At 41.0% G+C, this 22,884-nt stretch overlaps 2 protein-coding genes across 3 annotated transcripts in view; both read right to left on the bottom strand.

Moving 5' to 3' along the window:
• Positions 1-4,264: 4,264 nt before the first annotated feature.
• LOC113024803 (uncharacterized) lies at positions 4,265-15,580 on the bottom strand. Its single transcript, XM_080303288.1, has 11 exons — positions 13,855-15,580; positions 9,666-9,752; positions 9,185-9,325; positions 8,907-9,046; positions 8,654-8,790; positions 8,455-8,548; positions 8,212-8,311; positions 7,835-8,094; positions 7,558-7,744; positions 7,258-7,385; positions 4,265-7,171 (listed from the first exon to the last, which is right to left on the bottom strand). The coding sequence occupies exons 1-9, from the start codon at positions 14,195-14,197 to the stop codon at positions 7,661-7,663; spliced, it is 1,386 nt and encodes a 461-aa protein (XP_080159414.1). The 5' UTR covers positions 14,198-15,580; the 3' UTR covers positions 4,265-7,171; positions 7,258-7,385; positions 7,558-7,660.
• Positions 15,581-18,785: 3,205 nt separating this feature from the next.
• Positions 18,786-22,884, bottom strand: part of p2rx3b (purinergic receptor P2X, ligand-gated ion channel, 3b) — a 39,049-nt gene continuing 34,950 nt past the window's right edge. For both annotated transcript variants that reach the window (XM_026172150.2, XM_080303287.1), the window contains one exon: positions 18,786-19,203. In XM_026172150.2, coding sequence (XP_026027935.1) covers positions 19,090-19,203 — 114 coding nt within the window. In that variant the 3' untranslated portion in view covers positions 18,786-19,089. The remainder of the gene's footprint in view (positions 19,204-22,884) is intronic.

Genomic DNA, 22,884 nt, shown 5'->3' with positions numbered 1-22,884 from the left:
TTGGAGTGGTAAAGGAATCAAATATTTAGAACATATACTAGAAGGAACAGAATTTATTTCATTTGACAGACTAGTTACACAATATGGGATCAACAAGAAAAGATTTTTAGAATATCAACAAATTAAATCCATAGTAAAAAAGAAATTTAAACCGGGTCAAGTTGAACTACAAACACCACCAAGTGTGGTTCAATTTCTTACTCTTAAAACCCCCAAATTACTATCCAAAATATACAGAATGCTTTCTAAAACAGATGAATTAATATCACTTCCTATTGCAAAATGGGAAGCGGATTTATCAGTTAACTTAGACCTAAACTTCTGGTCTCAGATTTGCTTAAAAACCTTTCATCTAATTAGAAATCCCAGTCTTCAATTAATTCAATACAAAATATTACATAGAGTGCACTATACAGGTCATCAGATGTTCAAGATGGGCTTTACGTCTACCAACAACTGCTCACACTGCCAAACCAATTCACCGGACAATTATATCCACGCTCTTTGGTTCTGTCCATCAGTTCAGAAGTTTTGGCGCGAGATATGTGAAGACTTATCAAAGTGTCTGAAATGTAACATTCCAACTTCCCCCTTAGTGTGTTTGTTGGGCAGCTTAGATAATGTCACTTCAGAAAAGAATATCGCCCATATGGTTTTCACTGCCCTATGCATAGCCAAGAAAACAGTCCTCATGAACTGGAAAAATAAAAATAATCTTAATTCTAACCAATATAGAAATTATCTATTAGATTACACTAGTCTTGATACAGCCTCTGCCACCACATCAGATCAATTGCTCTGGGCTCCTTTGATCAGCTCCATCACCTAGTGTGGGTGGGGGGGTCATAGTTTGGTCCCACCTTCGCTGTTGTGATTGGTGTGGGTGTAGGGACAGGCTTAGGGCGTGTCTCTCTATGTCTGTCTCCACGTTGGTTGAGTGTGGAGTAAGTGCATATGAGAGCATGAGGGTGGGAATGGATGTTTGTATCTGTGTGTGCCTGTATGTCTGTGTCTATATGTCAGGTTGGGTATCAGACGCCACCTCTCTGGGGACATCTCAGGCCCTCCAAGGTATGGAGGTCTATCTCCCCCCACCACCACTTCCCCTGCCAGTGGCGGACGCCCTCAGACATCGGTGCGTTGGTGGTTCTTTGTGTCCGGGGATGGGCGTCCAGGTACACACCGGCTCATTCCTTGGTGGCCGCTTATCGGGGCCTGGAGCCTGGGGCTCGCTCGGGCCACTTCGGAGGTGGGGTGCCCCCGGCCTCTCGGCCTGGGGCTCGGTCACTCAGGCACGGCTGGCTGCCGGCGGAGCTCACGGGCGCGTCACTGCAACTCCCCCTGGCTTCTGCTCCGCGGCTGCTGAGTGAGCCCTCATCTGGGACTCTCCTCAGCTCTTTCTGGGACAGTGGCGCAGCTGCCCCTCTGTTGGTCTTCCTTGGTCTCTTGTGTTCTGGGGGCCTCTGGATGTCTGGAGTTTTGATCTCCTCCATACCTGCTTCATGCCCTGGAGGACGGGGCTGTGGCCCCCCCACACTCTCTAGCAGATCATTACATGAAGGAACCTTTTAAAAACAAGCGCGTCCATGCTCACAGGTGTACACACGGGTGATCACACCCACAAACTACACCCTTTTTGGCTCCTACCTCAAAGCACACTGTGTGCTGTTGATCTTATGTGCTGCACAATAATGTTTAATATTTAGTATTTATTGTCATATTCCCATATATCATTGTGATGTTGTTTATTCTATTACTCTTGTTCTCTTCTGCTTGCTTTCTTTTTTCATTCTCAACAGGTGATCCAGGTGATTGTTATATGGATTTTTTTGTCTGCTTATTTTGTTAGTTTTTGTTTTTTGCCCTTTATCTTATCTGCTGTTTCTCTTTCCCTCTTTCTTTCTCCCTTCTCTTTTCCTCAGTCAAGTCTGTCCCGTATTCAGCAAGTGAAAATAAAAAATAAAATAAACAATAAAAGGTGAATCAAATGGACCATTATGGCAAGGCTGGGATGGTCTATTTGGTAAAGTAAATCCGTTGGGCATCTTTCTTCACCTTTAGACAATAAATCTGATGGCAAAAGAGCCAAACGGGACAGGCAAAAAAAAAAAAACAGTAAAGATGCAAGGAGCAGAGAAGATGGATGAGTTTAAATACCTGGGGCTAACCATGCGTAACAATTCACAGTTCACAAAAGAAAGAGCCAGGGTGGAGTGGGTGGAGATGAGTGGAGAGGGTGATTTGTGGCAGAAAGATAGCTAGAGTGAACGGGAAGGTTGGCACAGTGTGGGATGTGGGTGATCACAACACAGACAAGAGAAACACAGGGCTTAAATACACAGAGGGAGCAATCAGGGAATGGGATACAGGAGGGAAACACAGCTGGGAAAAATCAGGGCTAACGAGACAAGGTAAGCAAAACCAGATAAGTCAAAGGAGCTTGCAAAGAAAAGCGTCTGGACTTCTTTAAGTTGCTTGAAGACGTTTCACCTCTCATCCGAGAAGCTTCTTCAGTTCTTCAAGCAACTTAAAGAAGTCCAGACGCTTTTCTTTGCAAGCTCCTTTGACTACGATGACCTGGATGACTGAGAACCTTCACAGACAAAACCAGATGAATTAACACAGACCAAAGTGTGGGCCCGCCCCCCACGGGGGAGCCATTGCAGGGGGGGCGCGGTATGAAAAGGGAAAAAACAAAAACAATGCTTGGACACTGCTAGCACGGGGCTCCCACACAAAACGCAAAGGAGGAGATGAAGCATTCTAAGCCACAGACTAGAAAATATGGTGAAGCAAATCTGCCCTTTGGCTTCACCTGCACAAGTGCTGGGTGTAGGAGTGTTTAGCTGATTTTAGAGTTTAGAAATGTGTTAACATAGAATGTAGAACTATTGTAGAGACACTGCCCTCAATATAATAAAGGCCTCACTGTGTCATGAACTTAGGAGTAGATTGTAGGAGACCCCTCCCCCACTTGAACTGTGAAAGTAAAACAGAGAAGAGTTAATGCTGAGTGGAAATTTCCCAGAGAATGTTTGGGTGGGGGTCTCAACATTTGTAACTGGATAACTGTGGTCTGGAAGGGAGATGGGTTTTATGACCTCTAGGGAGTCACCTACACCCACAGTGTTTTAACTGTCACGCACACACATCCACACGCACACTCACTCATGTGCACTCACACATACACACAGGTATGCGTACACAGTCACACACGAGCACTCACATAGACAGGTGGGAAAGCGCACATGTAGGCATTCATGTGCTCGTGCACATAGATACAGACACAGAGTTTGCAGCACACCGTGGGGGGTTTTATGATGGGGACGCCTCTATAAAGCTGGCTGTAACGAACAAAGGGGTGAAGATTTGGAGAGGGACACCGGCCTCGTCTTCCCTTCTAGAAGATGCATGCTTAAATGAGGATAAATGAAGAAGAGTAAAGATAAATGAAGATGAGTAAAGATGAATAAAGGTTTTGTGAAAATGACTACTGAGTCCGGTGCCATCTCTGGATGCTCGAGGAATAAAAAGAACCGGGGTAAAACTGATTTCGCAACATGAGGTAGGTCTCCCTGCAGATTTTCCCTTCGTCGGGAGCAGCGCTGGGCTCTCCAAATCACAGACAAACAGGATCCTACAGCTGTTTATGTTTTTGAACACATTTTGCACAGAGAGGCATTTTTTTGAAAAATGTATTGATAGCAATGTTGAATATTATTACACAGGAAAAAACAACTAGATGCACAGTAAAATTCGGAGTGTTAAAATAACACTTAAAGAGTTAAATTTAACACTGGTCCCGAGTCTATTTGGTCCCATTCGGAATTGGTGTTAAATCAACTCTTTCTATAGTGTTAAAATTTTAGAGTAAAATTAACTCTAAATAGAGTAAAAATTTAACACTGAGTAACACCGCAGAGTGTTAAATGAACCTAACACTACTAGTAGTGTCATATTATTTACTCTAACATAGTGATAAATTAACTCTATTTGAGTAAAATTCCACTGATTTTTAACACTGAATTGAGTTATTTCAAGTTAACACTGGGGGTTCAAATAACTCTGATGAGAGTTGATGTTACTCTATACTGTGTTATTCGTACACTTTTTCTTGTGAAAAATTAGCTCTCATAGAGTAAAATTTTAAATTAATTTTACACCAAGTAGTGTTACTAAAACTCTTCCTCTTCCAGCATGAAAACCTGGTTTCTAATAATGCTTTAAAATATAAAACAAGTAAGCAAAAACCACAACTAGATAATACGTTTAACAGCTTTATTTTGATGTCAGGCTCAAAATATTAAAACATCTCATGTAGTGTACATAAAACACTACACACACAAAAACAGTCATAAAACACTTTAAAACAATGAATTTAGTTCGGCATAAAATGACAATATGGAACCACATACAGGGAGGAATCAGAAGTGCCATACTTCATTTGAAGATCAAATGGTTTGAAGTAACACAGCTCTTTTATGTTCAACACCTTCAGCACCATATTGGGGTGCATTCTGACCTTAAATGCATGATAATGGTCATCAAAACACAGGGTTTCCATCAGTTTTCCACAGAGCAATGCAATGTCATCTTTCACAACAATACTTTTGATCTTATAAAACACTGGAATCTCAGACACTACCTCTGTACAGATGATAAAGTCAGGGCGGTACTCTGTACCATGATGTTTTATCCACTTAGCTGAAAAAACACTGGTAGACAACGCAGCTCCAAATTTTAAAGCAATTTCTGGACCTTCTTTCAGCTCTCCAAGTGTCACCATCTTTCCTGGTCCTAAAGCTAATCTTTCGAGGCTAAAAGACTCCCAATACATGGCCATACAACTTTGGTGTTTCTTGGCCAATGTCATTGTAATGTTTTTAAAGCTTTTTAATTGCTTCTTAAAGAAGTTATGTTTGGCTTCGTAACGCATGCACCACATGTGCAGAATTGGGCCAATATTTCGTATACTGCGAGGGTAATGTATCATGAAGTGATGCTTTGGTAGGAGACTGAGTGTAGGAAATAACTGCTTAAAGAGCTGATGATGATCAATAATTAAATGTTTGAGGTAGATGGTCATACCTTCTGACAGCACTGGTGAAAACACAATATTGACAATTTGTAGAAGCAGAAGTAGAAGATGCCAGTAGCTATCACCCACCTGTACCAAATCGCCAAACATCAAAGGTACATTATGCAATAAGCACCAAGATTGAATTGCATTTAGTCCTAAATCATTACTGCCATCAAACAACTTTACCCTTGGTGGGCGATTTCGCTGCTGATTGAAGCCATAGTAAAAGGCATGTATTCTACCAGCAAGTTGTTCAGCACTTAGGAAGTTCTCCTGAATGTACTGCAGCACAAGTTTCACCTCTAACTGAGCAACTCCCTCCAAAATGTCATGCATGATATCTACAGAAAAATTGTTGGCTGTGTTGAAATATTTAAGTGAATTCAAGAGACAAGTGCGTTTCACACCACATACATGAGGTAGCGTAGGATCTCTTTGTACACTTTCACAGTGCTGCTTATGCATATCAAGAGTTCTTAGTGCAACACCAGAATCATCTTCACAGAACACACTTTGAAAACAATCCTTCTCAAGCAGACAAAAACGACAACAATATCGAGCTGCAAATGACTCCACGAACCCAAACAGACTATGCAAGCCAAGATTGTCCCCAGTGACCTGGATTACAGTGCCATGAACCAAGTGTTTAAACATGGGAAGTTTCAGTCCCTCTGTCTCAAGAACTTTCAGATCATTGACAAGTGGCTCAAGGATTGAATTAAAGCCATAACGCTTTGAGTCTTGTGCATGAAAAAGAGCACACAAATGAATATTGACCAACAACGAATTAAAGATTGGAGGAAAATTCCTTAGTGTAAAGTATATTGCACCTAATTTATGTACACCCTTTTTAGAGCCCAGGGGATTTGCAGTTTCAAAGTCATCATAAAACAGTTGAATTTGTAAGGCATCTTTTTCTGCAGAAAATAGGGGACATCTTTTAACATAGGCAGCATCGATTAAGTCTGCATACACACCTTCTCTGGACATATTCCTCGACTTGAACATGTCGACAACATGGTGGTTTTGAAAGATAGTTTTCAGTGTTTCCAAAATAGGAACATATGCAAACCTATCGGTTACAATGACTTGATCAAAAGTCCCTGTGATCTTGTTTCTTCTACTGTCAAATCTTGTGCCAAGCACCATTTCAACAGGTTCAACAGTTGCCCATTTTTGTTTAAAGTGCCTATTTCGTTTAGCTTCTGAATTTAACAGTGTGAATGGGTTTTCAAAGTTTTTGAATGACTGCTCTAATTTCTTTTTACTTGAAGTGTCCTGTGAAGGTAAGCTCTGTAAAGCTGCATCTTTAGCCTGAGTATGAATCTCAAAAAACACTTCCTCCATTGAGGAGACAAAACTATTCACAGTAGATTGGCTTAATCCAGCTGCCCTGAGCTGTGCAACAGTAGAGGCACACATATCCAAAGTGCTCTTATTTGAACTTTTCAACATTTCAGATGTTGTGGGTGTTTCTTCTACATTAGTTGACACCACCTGCCCTGTAGTGCTAACTTCTTTAACTGCCACATCAGGCTGTAAATTAACATCAGTGTCAGCCTGTTGGTCGAAATAGTTAAGGTGTTTGGTATTTAAATGTTTTCTAAAACCTGAAAAAGTGCCAAACACACAGCCACAGTCACGCTGGGCACATTTAAGGCGAAGGTTTCTTCCAGGTAAGTAACCATGGACTAACCGTAAATGCCTAACAAGCATGTTTGAACCAGTAAACTCAGCTTGACAGACAAAACACTTCATGATGGAGAATTAATCTTCAAGCCCTAACGAAGCAACCTTGTCCTTATTTCAGCAACTCTGGGACTTTCTTTGATTTTGCCAACATCTATATTGTACACAGTGGTTTGGATGAACGTGTACATGCATGGTGTTGTAAGATGTGCCAAACACAAAATGTGCTTTAAACAGTTCATCAAAAGCACCAAGTGAAGAGGTAGACTTGCATGGTATGGCATTCTTGTCAAGAATAATGAAGAACTGGTGGATGTCATGCTTTTTCACCCCAACAGCCAGGAGGTAGGGTTGAGTGCTGGTAGTGATGGCATCAAGGTGCTCTTGGATATTTGTTCCAGTCTGAAAAGACAAATACAGACAGGCAATAAGAATCAAGTGTTTCTTAAACTGGTAATTCATACCATAAAAATAGAAAAGAAACAAACCTTCTTGAAGACCACAAGATGCCTTTCTGCTTGAGAAGCTGACACCTTTCCTGGTCTCTTCCAACCCTGACCAGATGGTGGAATCAAATGTAATAGCAATAGAATCGCTGAGAGGTCACTGTCCCAGCCTGAAAAAATATATTTGTTTTTAATAAAGTTGAATCATCCTCATCAATAACAAATTTCAATGCATCTGCATTGACAAAATGTTTGAGTAGACCCAAAATACAAAAGGACAGCTGTTCTGTGACAAACATTATATATCCTGTGAATGTTCTAATTAAAGAAATAACAGCTCACCAATGTCAGCATTAACTTCAGTGGCATCCTCAGGAGAGTCAGCTGCCAGCAAGAGTTCTTCCAGGTCACTGGTAGAAGGAAGCTTTCTGCCTTGTTGGATAATCTATCTTTTGAATGTTGTTGGCCACCTCTCCAGCAACCTGCCTGATACATCCTCACCAAACATCAGTACAAAATCCTGTTCGATCTGTAACAGGGATAGAGAACAGAGAATTATATCTGCTCTCTGCAAAAAATAAAATGTGTTTACATTGTCAACGTAATGAAAAATATTCACCAAGCCTTTGATATCTTTGAAACGTGGAAACACAGACAGTATGTTGCTTGACAGCAGGGGGTCAAGGACCATGTTGTGTCGATAAACAAATGTCAACTTCATCTTCTTCTTGACTGTGTCTTCATCAGCTGAATGTTTCATCAGAGAGATTGCTTCCTTGCACTCATCCTCACTCAGCACGTTCTCTGTAACAAACTGCAACTCTCGTCTGACAGTTGGTCCACCACACTGGTCTTCACCCGATGATCCATCTCCTGGTGCTAGACAATATGAAATACAACTTTATCAAAACTAATAATAACATTTGATAACCATTATTAATACAGAACCACAATTTGGAACTGTATTATACGTTTCCACTGAATTATAAGTGTTACCTCCAGATGTTAATCGCCTCTCTTTAGCAGTGCATCTCTGTATGGTTTTAATCCTCCAGGCCAAGTACCCAGTGCCACTCTCGCCATCATAATAATGTTCCTTGGAGAGTGACATATACAGACATTTTGTTTATTAATTTATCAGTAAGTTATGTGACCATGAACAGTTGATAAGGACATACATTTTGGCAGGATTTAAAATTTTGATTTTAGTTGTATCAGTTATTGCTGTTAGCTACTTACATAGCCATTTTTTGAGTACGGGTCACTGAGGTAAGGGAAAAAGGTTACAATTCCTCTGGCATACATTTCTTTTACCTGCCGTGGTGGTGATGTACTGCAAGATCAAAAGGAAAAGAACTAGTCAGCTTCGCTGGAATTAATAGAGATTTAAAATAATTTGAAAATGATAGTAAAAATCACAGGGCCAGAAATAAATTACCCATTTTTTTCTGTCATGTCAGCTACCAGTATGTTGACCATTTTTCTTCTGGTTTCATCCACCAGGGACTTGGTCCGATTGTACTCATTTATTATACGTTCTCCACCAGGTTTGCTTGTGAGAATGGATTCCACCAACTGGAAAACACAATAAAAACATTCTACATGTTGATATAACCACTACAGTTCAGAACACTTAAACTACAAACAAAAAAGACACTATTAGAAGAATGTGGAAATCTGTTAACTCTTACTTGCTTAGCTTCTGCATCCAGCTTCTGACGTTTCCTCAAAGGGCTGTCTGAAAGGATGACCGTATCCTGTGAATCTGATGAATGTGGCGATGATAACTGGAACCGCTCAGGAGACACTTCTGCAACAGATGTTTCCAGACCTTAAAAATAGGAGCAAAACAAATTAGTTTACATGGTCCCTCCATAGACTCATTTTATACACTCTTTGATTAAACAATGTAATAATGACACAAAAAAAAAAAAAGACATCCAATGAAACACAAATCACTCAAACAAACCTGTTTCATATTTGATGGTTAGTACCCCGGTTGAGGGATCTGTTACTATATCCTCAAAAACATCCTCATCCAACTCAGTCCCTGAACTATCAAAAACTTTCACTCCTTCTGTTACGGCTGGCGCACCAAACTTTGCAAATGCTGGAAACAAGCACACAAGTTTGTGTAAACAAAAAGACATGACATTTAATGTTTTGTAGCTTAAAATAAAGATCATTTCAAGATACTCTTTCAAAAATGAGTCAGATAAACAAAGGCTAAATTATTAAGCGCCACTAACATGCTTGATAAGTGGTAGATTAAAAGGAGTGACACTCACATTATGCAGTTTTCCCCCCCACTAAATATACATTCATAACTAAGATGCTTCCAAAACACAGATCATTTTCAATTAATCATAAAATGCAGTTTGAAGAGACTAAATAACAAAAAGAACTTGAAGCCTCTTGTACACCTTTTTAATACAATGTTGGTTTCTTACCGGCAATCAAAAACTCCTTAAGGCTTGGCTCAGATACTCTAACAAATTTCTGCACACCTCCGAGTTTTGCTTTAAGCAGCATGCTTCCTGTAGACAGTAATTTCTTATAGTCAGTGCTCTTCATTGAACTACAGTAAACAGAAAATGTGAATATTAAAACAGTCCCATAAACAGCCTTGCAATGTGATTTCTTACACTGTATGTTACTTTTATGTCAGTGTAACAAGGTGTCAAGATATAATCCTCAATACAAAACTAAAATAATAACTACTACTTTTTACCATTTGTCTGACCTAACTTAGCACTAGGGAGTCAGTATTTTGTTCATCTTTAGTTTAACATACTGAACAGTCTGGTAACCAAAATGGAAAGCAGCAGGGTAACTTTTGTCAATACCATCAACTCACAATAAATACAAACGCTGTCATCTTAAATTCAAACTACTAAAAAAATGCATTAAAAACTGAATCCTGGACATTTTGGATATTTTATCAAGCTTATAACACCTGCTGGTTGTAATCCTGTAACTGTAAAATCGCTGAAGACAGCCGAGTTAAAATAAGACAATAACCTTACTAAAAACGACCTCTATATCTGGTACCTAGGTATCAAAAAAAGAAAAAAAGAAAGATGTAACATTTAGTGTACAATTTTAATTAGTTAATGCTTGAGTTAGGTGATTTAAAATTTAACGATAACTAGCGAATTGCCCGCGCACTGAGGTTAGCCAAAATGCTAGTTAGCTAGCTAATGTTAATATGTAGATCCCAACACATGGAGGGTTTCATTTAATGGAATTTCGAACATGCTAGAACACAACACAATCACCACTACACACTGAAATAAATTTTGATAACAAGCCTTACAGTCCAACACTGATATCAGTCAACTTTTTTAGCTAATTAACAACCTTACATTAGCATACAGATAGTGTCACATTTGCTTCTGGTACAAAATGAAATATATAATAAACATGGACAAAAGGAATGTAACCTTATTTTAACGTGCTACCTGTGCTTAAAATGTCGAATTGTTGGTTTAATAAGTAAATATGCCACACAAGAAATCAAGAAAGATTTAATGTTTTTGAAACAGAGACAATATGAAAGTGGCATTAAATCTACCAAAATATTGGCGTGGAAATTGAAAAAAAAGATAGCGGAAAATACAATTTATAAAATTAGGGACCCAAGTACAAAAGTGATACAAAATAAATTAAATGAAATACAGGAAGCCTTTGAAAGATTTTATAAAACCCTATACTCTGAAGCCCCGGGCGGGACTGAAGCTCAGATGGATAGCTTTCTGAACTCTCTAGACTTACCCACTCTAGATGAAGAACAAAATCAAGCAATGACAATGAATATAACTGAGGAAGAATTAAAAGCTGCAATTAATAGGCTTAAATTAAGTAAATCACCAGGACCAGATGGTTACACGGCAGAGTGGTATAAAGAATTTAAAAAGGAACTGATACCTGTCTTACTGCCTACATTGAATTGGGTTTTGAAAAAGGCACAAATGCCCCCCAGTTGGAAGGAGGCAATTATTTCAGTTATACCAAAAGAAGGCAAAGATAAAATGGAATGTGGATCTTTCAGGCCAATCTCTGTTCTTAACGTGGACTATAAACTTTTCACATCTATCATGGCCAAACGGCTAGAAGAGTTCCTACCAACACTGATATGTAATGATCAAACAGGTTTCATACATCAACGCCAAACACAGGACAATATACGAAAGACACTACACATTATGGACCATATACAAAAACACAAAATCAAAGCAATTGTGATGAGTGTAGACGCTGAAAAAGCCTTTGACTCTGTCAATTGGAAGTTCCTCTACAGGGTACTATATAAATTTGGCTTTCATGATATGATTATTAAAACGATACAAGCATTATATGATAATCCTACAGCCAGGATCAAAATTAATGGATGCCTATCCAACAGTTTTACCCTAAAAAGGGGCACTAGACAGGGCTGTGCATGGTCACCGTTACTTTTTGCACTATACTTGGAACCACTAGCTCAATCCATCAGGCAAAATAAGGACATTAAGGGAATTTTTATCAAAGGGACACAATATAAACTGGCTTGCTACGCGGATGACATTTTGATTTACCTTGGACACCCAACATATTCTTTACCCAAGCTGATGCTGTCATTTGAACAATACGGCCAATTATCAGGCTATAAAATTAATATAGGTAAAACCCAGCTACTCTCATATAACTACAGCCCACCAGAAGAAATAAAATGTAGCTACTCTCTGGTATGGCAAACGGAGTGTTTTAAATATTTAGGCATAAATTTACCGAAAGACCTTACAAAACTATTCGAACAGAACTACCTACCCTTATACAAAAAAATAAAGGAAGATATAGTAAGATGGAATTTAATTCCTTTCTTTAGTTTTAATTCAAGAATTGATTCTATTAAAATGAATGTATTGCCAAGATTTTTGTATCTATTTCAAATCCTACCAATAGAGATTAACCAAAGTCAATTTAATGAGTGGGATAAAATGTTATCTAGATATATATGGCAAGGTAAAAGACCAAGGGTTCGCCTTAAAACACTACAGCTGGCTAAGCAAAAGGGAGGATGGGGCCTCCCTGACCTCAGATATTATTATTTTGCAGCGCAGATGAGAGCAATAATATGCTGGTGTAACCAATCATACACTGCCCAATGGAAAACCATTGAGGAACAAATGCTGTCTATACCTATTCAGGCAACTCTAGCTGACAATAACTTACAAACCTATATAAAAAATACTGATAACATGTGGGTGAAAAGGACCCTTAAAACATGGAGAACTATTATAAAGGAATATAAACTCGAGACCAATATTACAGTTCTTAAATGGTGTGCTTACGACTCAGAGTTCAAACCTAATGAACTGGATTCTAGATTCAAGGACTGGACAGGTAAGGGCATAACAGCCCTGTGCAGTATAATGAAGGATGGAAAATTGTTCAGCTTTGACATGCTTAGAAAAACATTTTCATTAGAAAAAGAAGACTTCTATCGATATCTGCAGTTAAGGCACTATGCCGACACGAAGATGAGAAACGTAACAATGATAAACACACGCTTGATGGAACTGTTTATAAAAAGCTATAACTCAGAAACTATTGATAGAATTGTATCATGTCTCTATAAGGGTCTAATGGATTTGAAACCACATTCGACTTCATATATTAGAACAAAATGGGAGAAGGAAGGAGGGATAAAAATATTAGAGGAAGAATGGACGGCAATATGGAGATATCAGTGGATGTGTACCAGCTCACAAAAGTGGAGGGAATTTGGCTGGAAGTGCCTAATTAGATACTTTATAACACCTTCTCAGAAGTCTCATTATGATGATAACCCCCTGCTTGTTGGAGGAACTGTGGAAATCAAAGTGCAAATCATTACCATATTTTCTGGGACTGCTCAATCTTGAGGGATTATTGGAGAGAAATACATAATGCCTTACAGGATATCTTTAAACGTGAAATACCTCTCGAGAGTAAGATTATGTTCTTTGGATATATACCTCAGGAATGGCCTAAATATGATAAACATTTAATAAATATTTTATTGGTGGCCTGTAAAAAGAATATCACCAGAAAATGGTTATCCCCAGAGAGCCCAAACATAAGTACATGGATGGAAATCACAATGGAAATTTATAACATGGAAAAGATAACAGCTTCTGTTAACCACAAGCTGGAGAAATTTACATCATATTGGGAAAACTGGGTTAAATATATCACGCCTCATAGGCCAGATTTTACTATTACAAACCAATAATTATGATGTATGTATATATATTTATAGGATCACCCCATACCAACACATCCGTGTTTTTTTTTTGGTTTTTTTTTTTTTTTTTTTTTTTTTTGTTTCTTTTTTTTGTTTTGTTTTGTTTTTTTTTTTCTCTTTTCTTAGGTTTGTTAGTTTTGTTTTTTGTTTTTTGATTTTCGGATTATGTGATGGTTTCAATTACTTCTATCGTTGTAAGTATTCTTCCCTTATGACTTGGATGTAAATTAAAATACTATTTCAGTATTTAAGGCAGATAACCTAAGTATGAAGAATGCTTACATGATGTACATACTGTGAATGCCTGCTTTTGAAACCTTAATAAAAATATGAATTAAAAAAAAAAAAAAAAGTAAATATGAACAACTTACCCTGCAACTGATGTGAAGAAAATGGCGTCGTGAAAAATCCTCTTGGTTTGAAAACCAGTCTGTGGTGGGAGGAGCTTTCTAGAGTAACGTTGACACTGTCTCTTTTAACTCCAGGAATCATCACCCACACTGGGGGGCGTTTTGCTCCAGCTGTTGTTATAATGACTCTATTAGAGTAAATACACTTTAACACTGCTGATTTAACACTGGGAAATTTACTGTGTGTAAAACAATCACACTGTGACGCCTCTGCCTTTGTAAATGGAGGGACAGTAACTGTGTGTAAACCTGCAGATAGAGACAAAATACTGTTGATCTGAATATCTGCCATTCTGCAATTCATCTCATGTAAACAATAACGTGGCCACAGCGTGACGTGAAAAAAGGCACATACCTTTGACGCTGCGTGACGAACTCTGTATTCCTCGTCCACACGTAAACGCAAAAAAGGAGTTTAAAAAATCTCAGTTTTCAGTGATTTGAAACGCCGTTTACGTGGACGAAACAGCTGCGTTTTCAAAATCACCCGTGTAGGTGCGGACGCAGCGTAAAAGAGTTAGTAGTTTATTTTCTTACTACCTGTAATTTATTGCAGATTACCTGTATTTGCTTAATTGTTCACTAAATGTTTGAGGTCGTTCTCTGTCATGATGGGAAAATATTCCTCTTCTTCTGCCCTTTTTCGGTGTGGTGTGCCCCAGGAGTCGGTATTGGGTCCTGTGTTGCTTTCTCTGTATATGCTGCCCTTGGACTCCATTTTTGAAAAACATAATGTCTCTTTTCACTGCTATGCTGATGATATTCAAATCTACCTCCACCTGACTGGGGCTGTTTCATCTTCACTACATCTTCTGTTTGATTGTCTGAGCGATGTCAAAGACTGGTTATCACGTAACTTTCTTACTTTAAATGAAAAGAAGACAGAAATTATTGTTTTTGATAGAAATATGCCTCTGGGACAACTGACTGGCACATTCGGGCCTGTTGCTAACCGCCTCACTGATACTGCCAGGAATCTTGGAGTTTTCATGGATAGCTCCTTCAAACTAGATAAACAGGTCTCTACTGTGGTAAAAACCAGCTTTCACCAACTACGCCTAATTTCTAAGGCTAAACCTTACATACCACACAAAGATCTGGAGAAACTCATTCATGCTTTCATCACTTCAAGACTGGATTATTGTAATTCTCTCTACTTGGGTCTACAATCTTCTCTTCTTCAGCGTTTGCAACTGGTCCAAAATGCCGCAGCACGTCTCTTGACCGGCACTAGAAAGTACGATTCTATCACCCCTGTTCTGGCAAATTTACACTGGCTTCCTATTAAATACCGAATTGATTTTAAAATTTTATTGTTTACTTATAAAATTCTTAACAATATGGCACCTGACTACCTAGCTGATCTCCTCTGTCTGTATAGCCCTCAGAGAGCGCTAAGATCATCGGGCCAGCTGCTCTTAGTGCAACCTAGGTCTCGGCTGAAGACCAGAGGAGACCGTGCTTTGCCTTTGCTGCACCCAGGTTATGGAATACTCTTCCTCTTCATATTCGCGAATCAGATTCCATTCAGTCTTTTAAATCACGTCTAAAAACGTATTTGTTTAACTTGGCATTCAAGGTGAATTAGTGTAATTTACATCTAGCTTTGCATTTAGATTATGTAATTATTTTATATTTTATTTATATCTGTAATTTATATTTTATATTTTGATTTTTATCTGTATCATGATTTTACTGGAAAGCACTTTGGTGTACTTCGGTCTTTAAAAATGTGCTATATAAATAAATTTTGATTGATTGATTGATTGATTGAAATAAACCGCAATGAGGCAAAATATGAGACACGGACTTCAAAGTAAAACAGGAAACATAACACAAAGACGCAGACCTGACAAGGGGACACAGCAGCCAGGGGAGAGAGAGTAACTATGGAACACAGACAGAAACCAGAAGACAGAGCTCTAATAAAGAAACCAAATGAAAACTCAAAACTGCGTTGATGACCCAGGCACCCTAACAGTCAGCAGCATTCATTTTGACAGAAAACTTTGATGTAGTTTTACTCAATTAATTAAGGCATCTAAATTCTTTGAGTCTATTTTTAGTTGACTGAATAAAATATAGTAGAGCTACAGTGAATCTGAAGTTGATTCAGTTGACTAAAGCATAAAGTACGTAGTGTTTTGAACCAGTGAGAGTTGCTCCTCACGGTTTATAAAGTATCTTATCTGCTTTTTCATCAAATGTGGAATGTGCACATTTGATACTATATACTTCCAGGTATTCACATTTTGTCACCTTTTCATGAGAAACAGGGAGCACGGGAGCATCTCTACCAAACTAACCTTACTGCATAGGGAGATAACTTCTGCTTGGATCACTTCCAAACTCATCCCCTCTTTCTACACATCTTAATTAGTTTTAATTGGATCTCATCACTCCAGAACATTTACATCTCATTTTTATTACTCGATGAAAGTGTCAATAAGTTTCATCATAGTTTTTGTCATCGTGTTATCACAGTTGTGTTTTCGTCAGAAAAAAAAGGTTGACAAAAACTATTATGAAAATTATTAGTCAACGAAATTAACAATGCACCAACAAAAAGACAGGAGGCAGAACTAGAGATGACAGAGTTAAAAATGCTAAGGTCTTCATTGGGAGTGACGAGGTTGGTTAGGATTAGACATGAATACATCAGAGGGAAAGCTCAGGTTGAACATTTTGGAGACAAAGTTAAAGGGAAAAGGTTCGGACATCTGCAGGGGAGTGGTGGTAGATATATTTTGCAAAGGATGTTGAATATGGAGCTGCCACGCAGGAGTTAAGAAGGTAGATTGCAGGAAAGATTCACAGAGGGTTGATGTTACAGGAAAGAATGGTAGAGATAGGGCAAGATGGAGGCAGGTGACCCACTGTGGCACAAAGAAGAACAAGAAGATGAAGAAAGGATACCAAGCTTTCCATCACTATGGTTGAAAAACCATATCAGGTCGTATCTGCTGTCATCTAACCAAACCACAATCAGTCTATATTACACACCGTAAATGATAGTGATGTGCGATACCACTGATTTCCTTTCCGATCCGATACCAAGTAATATTCAGGGTCGTATCGACGATACTGATCCGATACCGATGGGGCGATTGTGGCTCAAGAGTTGGAAGTTCACCTTGTAATCGGAAGGTTGGCGGTTCTAGCCCCGGCTTGGACAGTCTCGGTCATTGTGTCCTTGGGCAAGACACTTCACCCGTTGCCTACTGTGGTCAGAGGGCCCGGTGGCGCCAGTGTCCGGCAGCCTTGCCTCTGTCAGTGCGCCCCAGGGTGGCTGTGGCTACAATGTAGCTGCCATCACCAGTTTGTGAATGGGTGGATATGTAAAGCGCTTTGGGGTCCTTAGGGACTAGTAAAGCGCTATATAGGCCATTTACCGATACTTTGTACAAAAACTTATTTTATTAATTGTATCTCAAATTATAGCGTCATAATGATTACAGGACATCAGATTACTTGTTCTTATCACTTAATAATGCAGAGTTCATCATATAGAAATAAAAACCTGAAGTTGTGCATATTTGAACACGTTGCCTGCCTGCAGCACTAAAGAACTCCATGAGAGACGTCTGTCTCGCCCTAGCAGCACCTGTCCCTGTCCTCCTCTTCAGTTCGTCTCAACATACGCTCGTCATATTCTGTGATATGATTTACTCTGAGGTGTTTGACAAGGTTAGTGATGTTGCCACAACCATACATGCCAACCCTCCCGATTTTTCCGGGAGAATCCTGAATTTCAGTGCCCCTCCCAAAAATCTCCCAGAGCCACCATTCTCCTGAATTTCTCCAATTTTCCACCCGGACAACAAAATTGAAAAACCATATCGCAGAATTCATAGCGCGGCCCAGCCAATTCCAGTTTCCAACAATGGAGGCAGCGACTTAGTTTTAATATTACTCTTTTTTCTCTTTCTGGGTCGCAAAAAAACTTTTAACATATTTTCAGAATGTAGCTGTGTAAACTTCAAATATCTGAGCCGACCGACACATCGTCTTCAAACCCCCGCGGTCTTTCGCTACTCGGGTTAAACATGATATATAAGTCACTTTGATAACTTAAAAATGTTATTGTTTGGCTTTTTCAGTGTTTTATTTGTTCGTGATTAAATTGGTTTGGCTGAGATTAAAGTTATTAGATTAGATTAAATTACATGTAACTTTATTAATCCCTCGGGAGGGTTCCTCCGGGTTTTCACACAGCTGAATAAAACTAAATAAACAAAGTGTGAGACAGTCGAGAGTTTACGTCAGCGCCCGGTTATATTTTAGAGAGCAAGAAGCAGACGGCAGAGTTTCACTCCACCGATGGAGCTCGTGAGGTACTACCTGGCTTTCTTTAGACCGCGAAGGCCGGGTCCTCAGGTGGAAGCAGCCTCTGAATTTGGACACCCCCGCTGTTTCCGGGCCGGCCAATAATAACGGTGACATTTAACGTATTTTATCCGATAAATAAACACTGTAATAAACAGCCCTTTTGAATGTCTCCCTGATTCTGAGGTCTCAAGGTTGGTAAGTTTGTGGAGGTAAAATACGTCCACACAATTACGCTCAGCCATTGTTGTGAGTGCGCACACCAGGGGCTGCGAGACATTTATACAGCCGTATTTCGCACATGACTATGAAAGGCGGAAGAGGAAGTAGTTCCTTTGAATGTAGGCAATTAGAATGTTATAGTTTCTTTCCACTGTGTTCTTGTTAATGATAAACTACAAATTTACCCTAAATTACTAAAATTTTGATATTTTAATGTGAGAATCGATTCAAGAACATAAATGATTGGTATCGGAGGAATCGATATTTCAGGATCGATCCGCACATCACTAGTAAATGAATGAGAGTGGAAATCACAATAGAAATACTAAACAAGAACCAGTTCATCACAGTTATCTTGTTTCTAACTTTATTGTTAAAACGGTAACTTCAGTCAGTTCTCATTTCTTTTCAAAAGCCAGACCACATCAGAAATCCTGAGCTCCTGTCGCATGCCAAATGATAGTCATGCAAAGATAGTCATGCTTTTGTTTTCATTTTATGTCTTTGTCCTTGTTTGTATCCAACTTGAATCAGTGCAAAGCAGCAATAATTCAGCATTCTACGTATTATCTCTAACAACATAAAGACATGGTTTCACCTTGGTACTGCTGGATAATAAAACATGAAATAAACACGTATGCTGTCCATTTAGCTGTAAGGTTCAATAGAAAATGCCCCTGAGTCATTGGACTTTGTCATGGTTTGTCTGAGAGACAGTTGGGAACGATACAGTCCATTGCCTTCGGATGGGTTGTCGGACACCTACAGAAAGAGAGAAAAAGAGTTTGTATCATTATAGATCCAGACCCCTGATCTTCAGTTCGAGTGAGACAAAACAAATTGTATTATGACTGCTGGAGGTTCTGGAGAACCCAGCCAGCTTCATGTTTCGTCTGCTGGAGGTTCGGGAGAACCCAGCCAGCTTCATGTCTCGTCTGCTGGAGGTTCGGGAGAACCCAGCCAGTTTCATGTTTCGTCTGCTGGGGGTTCAGGAGAACCGCACCAGCCTCATGCCACGTCAGCTGGAGGGCCCGAGGAGCCCGTCCAGCTTCACGCCTCGTCAGCTGGCGGGCTCGAGGAGCCCGTCTGGCCACCTTCTGTTTCACCACCTGTGGCTGCAGCGCCACCACCTGCGGCTCCCATGCCGCCACCTGCTACCGCTTGCTGCTTCTGCGCCTCAGCCTGAGGACGACGCCTCGCCTGGTTCTGCCACACCTCAGTCTGAGAACTCATACAAACTCATTTCACCCACTATAGACTGTGTGTTGCTGCAACTTACACAGCCTCCTGCCACGTCAGCTGGGGGGCCCGAGGAGCCCGTCCAGCCACCACCTGTGGCTGCCTCACTGTCACCTGGTTCTGCCTCTGCTACGCCTGGTCCAGCCTCTGCCTCTGCTACGCCTGGTCCAGCCTCTGCCTCTGCTTCGCCTGGTCCAGCTCCAGCCTGTGCTTCGCCTGGTCCGGCTCCAGCCTGTGCTTCGCCTGGTCCGGCTCCAGCCTGTGCTTCTTCTTTGCCTGGTCCGGCTCCAGCCTGTGCTTCTGCTTCGCCTGGTCCAGCTCCAGCCTGTGCTTCGCCTGGTCCAGCTTCGGCTTCGGCTTCTGCTTCGCCTGGTCCAGCTTCGGCTTCGGCTTCTGCTTCGCCTGGTCCAGCTTCAGCCTGTGCTTCGCCTGGTCCAGCTTCGGCTTCGGCTTCTGCTTCGCCTGGTCCAGCTTCAGCCTGTGCTTCTGCTTCGCCTGGTCCAGCTTCAGCCTGTGCTTCGCCTGGTCCAGCCTCAGCCTGTGCTTCGCCTGGTCCAGCCTCAGCTTCTGCTACGCCTGGTCCAGCTTCTGCCTCTGCTCCTGCTTCGCCTGGTCCAGCTTCTGCCTCTGCTTCGCCTGGTCCAGCTTATGCCTCTGCTTCGCCTGGTCCAGTTTCTGCCTCTGCTTCGCCTGGTCCAGCCTCAGCTTCTGCTACGCCTGGTCCAGCTTCTGCCTCTGCTCCTGCTTCGCCTGGTCCAGCTTCTCCCTCTGCTTCGCCTGGTCCAGCTTCTGCCTCTGCTTCGCCTGGTCCAGTTTCTGCCTCTGCTTCGCCATCGTCAGGTCCAGCATCAGCCTCTGTTCCTGCTTCGCCTCTGCCTGGTCCAGCTTCGGCCTGTGCTTCGCCTGGTCCAGCTTCGACCTTAGCTCCTGCTTCGCCCTCGCTGGGTCCGGCTTCGGCCTTGGCTTCTGCTTCGCCCTCGCCTGGTCCGGCTTCGGCTTCTGCTTCGCCTGGTCCAGCATCGGCCTCTGTTTCTGTGTCGGCCTCGCCTGGTCCCGCGGCTGTGCTGCCGCTGCCCAAGCCGCGTTTTGCCCCTCGGAATCGCCGGCCGCTTTCCGGGCCGTCAGCTGGACTTCGTTGCCATCGGGGTCAGCCGCCTGAACTGATGAACTGTGACCTGCTGTGCTCTCGACCTCCGGGTCGGCCCCCTGAACCTTTGACCTCTGACCTGCTGTGCTCTCGACCTCCGGGTCGGCCCCCTGAGCTCATGGATTTTGGACTGCTGGACCGTTGGCCTCCTGGTCGGCCGCCTGAACTTTTGAACTTTCTTTTGTTTTGCTGTCAACCTCCGGGGCGGCCACCTGAACTGCTTCGCCATTCACTCCTGTTCTGCCGGGTTCATGGTCGCCCTCCTGGAGCTGGGTCTCGGCCTCTTGTGCCCTTGTTGTGTTTGCTCTGTGTTTTCGCTTTGTGTTTTGTGGTTTTGTTTCCAGCCCTCCGTCCTGGTCCCCCTCCGCCCGCCCTGGGTGGGTTGTTGTGGTTTTGTTTTTGTGTTTGTTTTCTGGTTGTTTTCGGGCGTCTGGAATCCGCCCTTGAGGGGGGGGGGCTCTGTCACAGGCTGGGTCTCTGACCCAGCACTCTGAGTTCATGTTTGTATTTGTCTCATTTTGTTATGTGATTAGTTTTGTGTCATTTCCTATCTGTCTTTAGTTTGGGCAGTTATTGTTTATTGTTCCTCTGGTTTTCTATGTTTTGGGTTCTTGTATCATTCATCACGCATTAGGTTTGTTAAGTTTGTATTGTCATGTCTAGTTTTAGTGTTTCCTGTTTTATTCTGACAGTGTCATGTGTTCTTTGTTCATTGTATTTAGCTTTCCTCTCCTGGTCCTGTCATTAGGTTTATGTCAGTCAGCTGTTCCCCCATGTGTCTCCACTTCCCCTGATCACCTCATGTATGTATTTAAGCCCTTTGTTTTCTGCATGCCATTGTCGGGTCGTCTGTTTATCTCACCAGAGTTACAGTTATAGTCTTAGTCTTAGCCTGTTATTTTCCACCACAGTTATAGTTATAGTTTTTGGTCTTAGTACCTCTTAGTGTTTTGTTTCTTAGTGTTTTGACAGTTTGCTTTGGTTTCCTGGTTTTTCCTTGCCGTTATCATTAAAGGATCACTTTTCCGTTAAAACCTTACTACTCCTCGTCGTCATCTGCTTTTGGGTCCTGTTTCCACACACATCGGTGCACCCCGCCGTGACAAAAACACATTTCTAGCGTTAACTAAACTTCCAAAACAGCTACCTAGATCATTTAAATTACACAACTGAAAGCATATGTGTATTGTTTGTGTATTTATACACAAACACTCATATATATTCAAATGGTTTTTTAAAAAGTGTTCATTTACCTGTTACTACCACACACCAAATCTGGTCGTTGGTACTTGCTGGCTTGTGTAGCCACTAGGATCCTGGAGCATTTCTGCTGTGTTTTGGAATTTGTACATGATTTGTCTCTAGGGGCCACTGTAAATATACTTTTATTTATTCACTCCACATAAAATGTCATAAATAAATTATAAAATACAATAAAACAACTATTTACATTTCAACTTTTAACTATTTAAATTTTCAGCTTTTTCCTTTTAAACAAATTTAAAGCGTAACAAAACAAAACAAAAAGAAGATGCACATTCTCAGTCATATAGGCCTAGGGTGTTTCCTGCTTGGAATTGCATACATAGGCTTCAATGCATGAATAAACTTTCTGAATCCTTTATCATCTGCAACTGAAAATAGTTGTGGATGATTACTATACCTTTCTAATGTGACGTTGTTGTCCCTGGCTCTCTTTCTCTCTCTGTGCTACTGCGACAACCCGTTCTCACTCCCAAAGCGTAACATTTTACGCTAGGTGACAAATCATCACCATATTACGTTTTCGGCTACCCACCACGTTCCTAAATGACGACCTCGGAAAAAAGAGGAAATATGCGAACCGTCTGGACTGAATCTACACATGTTTGCTCTTTTTCTTCAAATCGCTTAGAAACACGCTATTTAACATCATTAAAGTCCTGGTTAAGGTCAGGAATAAGGTTATGGTCAGGGCTAGGGATAAGGTTAGGTTTAGGGCTGGGTTATTACCGCGGGAGCGTCATTGCACTGGATTCCAGCCATGACCCGCCGCGTACCATAAGAACGCCGAAGGT

The sequence above is a fragment of the Astatotilapia calliptera genome, chromosome 6 (assembly GCF_964374335.1).
Source record: "Astatotilapia calliptera chromosome 6, fAstCal68.1, whole genome shotgun sequence".
NCBI classification, from domain to species: Eukaryota; Metazoa; Chordata; class Actinopteri; order Cichliformes; family Cichlidae; genus Astatotilapia; species Astatotilapia calliptera.
This window is presented reverse-complemented; position numbering and strand designations above follow the sequence as displayed.

What these genes read in the sequence shown, in the direction of transcription:
- LOC113024803 (XM_080303288.1), bottom strand. Translation starts at nt 14,197, where the DNA reads ATGAATTGCAGAATGGCAGATATTCAGATCAACAGTATTTTGTCTCTA. An exon ending in AACCATCAAATATGAAACAG is followed by an intron (nt 9,047 to 9,184) that starts GTTTGTTTGAGT and finishes CCTATTTTTAAG; the next exon opens with GTCTGGAAACATCTGTTGCA. An exon ending in CGTACTCAAAAAATGGCTAT is followed by an intron (nt 8,312 to 8,454) that starts GTAAGTAGCTAA and finishes TCACTCTCCAAG; the next exon opens with GAACATTATTATGATGGCGA.